We start from the raw sequence: 7,514 nt of genomic DNA, 5'->3' as shown, positions 1-7,514 counted from the left end.
AGGCTAGCAGCAGCTCGCCTTAGGGCGGTCCAGTCAGCCAGCAGACCCAGCAGCGACCAGCTGTTATAACCAGCATACATGTTAATGCTGGGAAGGTGATGGCACTCTCGTGAGTGCCTCTGTCTAGTTAATCATAATAGTGGCATGTGTTGCGGGGTGTTTGTGTGTGTGTGTGTGTGTGTGTGTGGTGTGTGTGTGCAGTCGTTGCGTGTGTGTGCGTGTGCGTGGTGAGTGTCTGTTGTGTGTGCGGTGTGACGTGTGCGTGTGCATGTGTGTGTTGTGTGTTGTGTGCGTGTGGTGTGCATGTGTGTAGTTGTGGCTCTGCGGTGCGTGGGCGTGCGTGATGTGTGTGCGCACGAGAAGATTATGAATAGGTAACGATTACGGTAGCCCGATTAGTGAAGATCAATACAGCAAAGTGGAAATTCACTCCACTAAAGGATCATAGGTGAGAAAACTATGAATAACCAAATACAGTGTAAGCACGATTCTTAATATGAAAATATAGGCTTCATGTTCGCGCAACAAAATCAGATCCCACAATCGACTATCACATCAATCAAACATCACATAACACATTCGATCACTGCAATTACAAACATAACGTCTGCTCGATAGTTCCGATATGGAGTAGTTGTGATTGCGTGCATGGCACACTGTGCACGCCGGGATGATATGAGTAACGACTTGTTGTTTTAGGCTCATGCATTGAGAATGGTGGGAGAATTGGCTGTATGCTCTCTCTCTCTGGTGCACACGCACACGCGCACGCAACGCACCGCAACGCACTAGCAACCACGCACACGCTACAACTACCGACTCCAAACTGGATGTGTAGCCCGAGCAAAGGTTGTTATGCTGGAATTTAAATGTCAGCTTTACAAGACGTGGCCAGTGTTGCTGGTATGTTCTCACGACTGACGAAGAGCGTGTGCAACATGTACGATGAGCTCATCACGCGTCGGGCGAATGAGAAATAATATCGACAGGAAAGAGTTCACATAATATCACAGTACATTTCACGCGTCGGTGAACGGCCACCATCGCAGATTTCGTATGGCAGCCGGGAGCCGTGCTACGTCTTACTCGCTCACGAGGGACCTAGGTGGCTCGCCAGCATCCGCTCTCAGATGCTTCCTTTTCCGCATCTCGTCGTGGTGAACTTGCCTGTCATCTCTGGTTCGACGCACGTGCGTGTACGGCCAATCCGAAGCCGACAGCAGACAGCGTTGCTTATCCACCACAGCAGCGACTTTAACTTCCTTGTAGTAACCAGCAGCAAGCAGAGTCTTGCGCACAACTGCCTTATCGCCGTGCCACTGATGTTGTGAGTGAGTGGCGACGTCACCTGGATTTGAAACCCTGTAAGTAACCCATGCGCAAAGCCCTGGCCCCCAGAAGAAAAAGAACCCCCAAACTGATTGTCAATTCAGTGTCCAGAACGTTGGGGTTAGTCGTAAGTGTGAGAAACTGGAGACCACAGCCGGCCTCGCGCTGAGGCAGAATCAGGGGTAGAAGCAGATGCTCGGTTGACGTTGTTGTAGCAGCGTTAGACTCCATATGTTAATCGGCCGACAAGCATGGCTAGACAGCTACATTTCTTGTGGTAGATGCGTTCAAGCGAAACGCAAAGACTGGCAAGTACTCAATAACAACTCCATCACCTGAGAGTGTGCCTACAATTCAGAATGCAACGTTATTACAAAGCTAAATATTACTAACACCGTGTATGCATTGGTATTCCAACGCACATCATCAACTTGTTATGATTAACTAACCTCTGACATGATAGAAATTGATAAACTGAAAACTAAAGGCCATTTCGACAGACTTCCTGACCGTTTCTTGTATTTTTCCGGACCATGGTGAAATACTTAATTACATTAAATACGGTAATTGTCCTCAGACGAAAGACAGCGTATACACTGCATAGGCTAACGTGTTTTAAGAGACCTCCGTACCATTGTTACTTTCACAGAAATATGAAGTTCTGAAAATGTCGTTCAATGAATTTTGTGTGTACATTCTTGGGTGACGCATTCACATATGACCAGGTCTGTTTCTCAGAGTCCCTGTCCCTAACTTTGGTTAATGATAACTGCGATTAAGTAGTAGCAGATGCTTAACCAGTCTGACGATTCTACTAATCCAATCAATGAGATGGCAGTTTTTTCCTGATGGCTTGCAATTTCAAAGGAATTGTCAATGTGGAAAAGAAGTTGGCAACGCTAGTTTGCTATTTCTATCAATTATATAACGACTATAGCACAAAACCCAATGATATATTTTGGTAGTGGAGTGGTCAGTAACATGTTCGCTAGTAGGCGACTCGCCATATTTTGCAATATTTTCCCAGATTGTTGCACACATGTTAAGAGAGTAGATCCTTTCAACCCACATATTTTTTATTGAAACTGCACTAAACACTATGAAATCTTTCTCCAAGATAAGCTGTATTGATAGTTGTATAGTTGGAGATACCATTTTAGATATACCTGTGACATTTTCTGATCGCACCAAGAAGCGAAATCGCAGCAAATGATGGTTAGACGGCACAGCAACCGATATTCAACGAGTGATCTGCCTTCAGAATCCGTACGTTAATGGCCTACAACAAATCCCAATTATCCAAGCTCATAAGCAGGGTTGATGAAGCCTATAAAATCTAGGTTTGTAAAATTTGTCCGAATACTGATTTGATCGGATTGTACTCATGTTAGATCTTGTAATTGCATTGATATTTTTTAATGGCACGACACTCGGGCTTCTGCATAAAAAATACCATTTGTACAAATACAATGGTTGGCTGTGCTACAGAAAAAAGTTGTACAATACAGTAGCCAAAGTTAAATACGGTCCGTCAGAGAGATTTCACAGATAATAGAACTGCCATCTCCCACATGACTGTAGACAAAGATTGTTGAATGTCCATCATTGCAACGAAATCCAATAGATAGGGGCAGTACCTGATAACAAAGAACTTGTCGTAGAAAAACTCCAGCATGGACTTTTAAAATTTCAGCCCCTGCAAGCACCCCTGGCAGCCCATGCGCAGACTAACACAACATAGTGGCAAGAGTAAATGCACATCCACAACGTAATGCACGCACCGCACGCTACGCACGCACTCGCCATGCTATCACACACAGCATAGCATACGTACTCACAGACACATCATCAAACTATAGCTGCCGAGCGACTCGTCAGATTCAATCTTGAAACTCTGGAAGGTGATGAATTCGAAAACCATTTGCTGCGTAGCAAATGTGGCATCACAGAGCCAGCGCATTATCACAACACTGGTACAGGTGATGAACCAGGGGTGCGATCTCAGCGTAAGTAAATAAGAAGGAATAGATTATTAGGGCCTGTAACGATCGACCAAAGGAAATCGGAATCGAGATTCTCTTCCCATCGATCGCGGATCCTCGGATATTTATTCCCCGTATTTTCGATTCCATGACTTTCGATACAATGTTTTCCCTCCAATAGATGGCGGCACTACGCTAATGATAAGACGGCTGTGGAAGGGTTACCAGAGCAATAGAAATTCAACTTGATTTATGTGTGTGTGTGTGTGTGTGTGTGTGTGGTGTGTGTGTGCGTGTGTGTGCATGTGCGTGTGAGTGTCTGTTGTGTGTGCGTGTGCGTGTGCATGTGTGTGTTGTGTGTCTGCGTGCGTGTGCGTGCGTGCATGTGTGTGCGCACGAAATTATGAAATAGGTAACAAATTACTGTACACGATTAGTGAAGATCAATACAGAAAAGTGGAAATCACTCCACTAAGGTCAATGAGAAAACTTGATATACACAAATCCAGTGTAAGCACATTCTTATAGAAAATATAGCTTCATGTTCCGCCAACAAAAGTCAGATCCCACAACGACTATCACATCAATGCCAACCACTAACACTTCGATACACTGCATTACAAACATAACGTCTGCTCCGACTATTCCGATATGGCAGTAGTTGTGTTTGCGTGCGTTGCACACTGGTGCACGCGGATGATTTAGTAAGACGACTTTGTTTTAGCTCATGCATCTGAATGGTGGGAGATTGGCTGTATGCTCTCTCTCTCTGGTGCACACGCACGCACGCACGCACGCACGCACGCACGCACGCACGCACGCACACACACACACACGTCAAACTGATGTGTAGCCGAGCAAAGGTTCGTTATGCGGGAATTAAATGTCAGCTTACAAGACGTGGCCGGTGTTGCTGGTAGTTTCTCTGACTGACGAAAGAGCGTGCACATGTACGATGAGCTCGTCACGCGTGCGAAATGAGAAATAAAATCGACAGGAAAGAGTTCACATAATATCACAGTACATTTTCACCGCGTCGGTAACCCACCATCGCAGATTTCGTAATGGCACCGCCGTGGCACGTCTTCTCGCTCACAGGGGTACCTTAGGTGGTCTCGCAGCATCCGCTGTCAGCATCTCCTTTTCCGCATTCTCCTGGTGAACTTGCTTCATCTCCTGTCGACGCACGTGCGTGTACGCCATCGAACCGACAAGCACGACAGCGTTGCTTATCCACCACAGCAGCGACTTTACTTCCTTGTAGTAACCTACAGCAAGCAGAGTCTGCGCACACGCCTTCGCCGTGCCACTGATGTTGTGAGTCAGTGGCGACGTCACCTGGATTTGAAACCCTGTGACGTAACCCATCGCAAAGCCGAAAACCCCACTGATTGTCATCAGTGTCCAGAACGTTGGGCTTCGTAAGTGTGAGAAACTGGCGACCACAGCGGCCTCGCCGCTGAGCAGAATCAGGGGTAGAAAGCAGATGCTCGCGTTGACGTTGTTGTACAGCGTTAGACTCCATATGTTATCACCGACGCATGGCAGCACTTTCTTTGTGTAGATGGCGTTCAGCGAAACGCAAAGACTGGCAAGTACTCCAAATACAACTCCAATCACTGAGAGTGTGCCTACAAAGATTCAGAATGCAAATTACAAAGCTAAAATATTACCAACCTGTATCATTGGCTATTCAACATTTGCATCAACTCTTATAATTAACTGACCTCTGACATTAGAAATTGATAAACTGAAGACTTAAAGTGACGATTTCGAACAGACTTCCTGACCTATCTTGTATTTTTCCGACCATTAAAATACTTAAATTACCATTAAATACGGTATTGCTCGCGAAACAGCAAGTATAACACTGCAAGGCTAACGTGTTTTAGAACACTCGTACATTGTTACTTTCACGAAAATATGAATTTCTGAAAATGTGTTCAATTGAAATTTCTGTGTTGACATCTTGGTGACGCATTCACGATATGATGCCACAGGTCTGTTTCTCACGAGTCCCTGTCCCTACACTTTGTTAATAGTAACTCGCATTAAGTAATATTTCGAGATGCTTTACCAGTCTCAATCTACTATATCACTCAATGAGATGCAGTTTTTTCTGATGGCTGCCAATTTCAAAGGAATTGTCATGATGAAAAAGAATATGGCATCGCTATTTGCGTATGTGGCATCGGTATGTGGCATCGGTATTTGCTATTTTATAATATATACCATAATAGCACAAACCCATGATATATTTTATAGTGGAGTGGTCAGTAACATGTTCGCTATTAGGCGACTCCATATTTTGCAATATTTTCCCAGATTGTGCACCCATGTAAGAGATAGATCCTTTCAAGCCCACATCATTTTTTATTGAACTGCACTAACACATGAACTTTCTCCAAGATAACTGTATAAAGTTGTAAGTTGGCAGAAACCATTTTAGAATACCTGTGACATTTTCCTGATCGACACCAAGCAGAAATCCAGCAATGATGGTTAGACAGCACAGCACCGATTTCACAGAGGTGATCTCCTTCAGAATCACGTACGTTAATGCCTACAACAAATCCCAATTAGTCCAAGAGCATAAGCAGGGTTGATAACCTATAAAATCTAGGTTCGTAAAATTTTTCAATACTGATTTGATCGGATTGATACTCATTTAATTCTTTAATTGCATTGATATTTTTAATGCACGACCATGGCTACTGCATAAAAAATACCATTTGTACAAATACATGGTTGCTGTGCTACAAAAAAAACAATTGTACAAATACGTACCACGTTAAATACGGTCGTCAGAGATCTTCCAACATAATAGAATGCCACTCCCACATACTTTAGACAAAGATTGTTGAATGTCATCATTGCAACAAATACAACAGATAAGGGCAGTACCTGAAACAAAAGAACTTTCGTAGAAAAACTCAGCATGGACTTAAAATTTCAGCCCCCGCAAGCACCCCCGCACGCACACGCAGACTAACACAACATATTGGCAAGAGTAAATGCACATACACACACGTATGCACGCACGCACGCACGCATGCACTCGCACATGCACACACACCCATGCATACGTACTCACAGACACATCATCAAACATACCTGCCGAGCGATCGTTAGATCAATCTTGAACTCTGGAAAGGTGATGACATTCGGAAACCATTTGGCTGCGTAGCCAAATGTGGCACACAGAGCCACAGATACCACACACTGGTACCAGGTGATGAACAGGGGTGCATCCAGCTGTAATAAATGAGAAGGAATAATTATTAGGGCTGTAACGATCCACCGAAATCGAATCGGATCGAGATTCTCTTCCCTCGATCCGATCCTCGATATTTTTCCCCGTATTTTCGATTCCACTTCGATACCACTTTTTCCCTCCAATAGATGGCGGCACTACGCTATATACTGTGGAGTGTTACCAGAGCATATAAATCTGATTTATATGCTTTTGTGTTATGCTGGGTTTACACTATCGATTTTTGTCAGCAAATCGTACCGATTTCAAGTGCAACACAATCACCGTCCAACACAATGGGCTGAAATTCGATTGTGTTGGTGTCGGAGTGCGAGACAAGTCGACGAGTTGGCGAAATAGAACGTGTTCTATTTTGCTCGACTCGGATTCGTGAAATCGGCGAGTTGGATAAATCTAATTGGCTTAAAAACTTTCACGTAATACCTACTTCCTCTACTACTTACTATAACGCACATACTTCCTCTTCCTCCATTCTCCAACTTCCAACTGCAGTGTTTCAGTACTGCAGTGCTGCAATCTACATACCGGGGTCACCCACTGATCTTTATAAATAACTATAAAAGTTATTTATAGAGATCAGTGGGGGTCACCCTGGGGACGGCAAGACGGAGAAATTAATCGGTACGATTTGCTGACAAAAATCGATAGTGTAAACAACAGCTCAACACCAACTTCTATTTGGGTCAAGTCGGGGGGCAAAGTTGGAGTCGCTTGAAATCGGCACGATTTGCTGACAAAAATCGATAGTGTAAACCCAGCTTTACTCACCAATGTTACTCAGTGACTGTGTAGTGTATATATACTCTCTAGACTCTCTAGTCTATTCACCATTTAGTATTCATTGGCAATTTCTAATAATTTATTATTGCAAAATAATGAAAATATAAAAAACAAGATAACATTTCAATATTTTGGGAATCGAATCGAAG

At 43.9% G+C, this 7,514-nt stretch overlaps 1 protein-coding gene across 1 annotated transcript; it reads right to left on the bottom strand.

Moving 5' to 3' along the window:
* Positions 1-3,642: 3,642 nt before the first annotated feature.
* LOC106811590 (GDP-fucose transporter 1-like) lies at positions 3,643-7,057 on the bottom strand. Its single transcript, XM_014815281.1, has 5 exons — positions 7,043-7,057; positions 6,426-6,566; positions 6,099-6,215; positions 5,766-5,874; positions 3,643-4,942 (listed from the first exon to the last, which is right to left on the bottom strand). Exons 1-5 carry the CDS (start codon positions 7,055-7,057, stop codon positions 4,404-4,406), a joined length of 921 nt encoding a protein of 306 aa, XP_014670767.1. The 3' UTR covers positions 3,643-4,403.
* Positions 7,058-7,514: the final 457 nt, after the last annotated feature.

This window comes from Priapulus caudatus, unplaced genomic scaffold, assembly GCF_000485595.1.
Source record: "Priapulus caudatus unplaced genomic scaffold, Priapulus_caudatus-5.0.1 Scaffold554, whole genome shotgun sequence".
Lineage (NCBI taxonomy): Eukaryota > Metazoa > Priapulida > Priapulimorpha > Priapulimorphida > Priapulidae > Priapulus > Priapulus caudatus.
This window is presented reverse-complemented; position numbering and strand designations above follow the sequence as displayed.

Coding starts and splice junctions, on each gene's coding strand:
- LOC106811590 (XM_014815281.1), bottom strand. Junction 5,875..6,098: donor TGACGACCGTATTTAACGTG/GTACGTATTTGT, acceptor GATTTGTTGTAG/GCATTAACGTACGTGATTCT. Junction 4,943..5,765: donor CGATCAGGAAAATGTCACAG/GTATTCTAAAAT, acceptor GAATCTTTGTAG/GCACACTCTCAGTGATTGGA.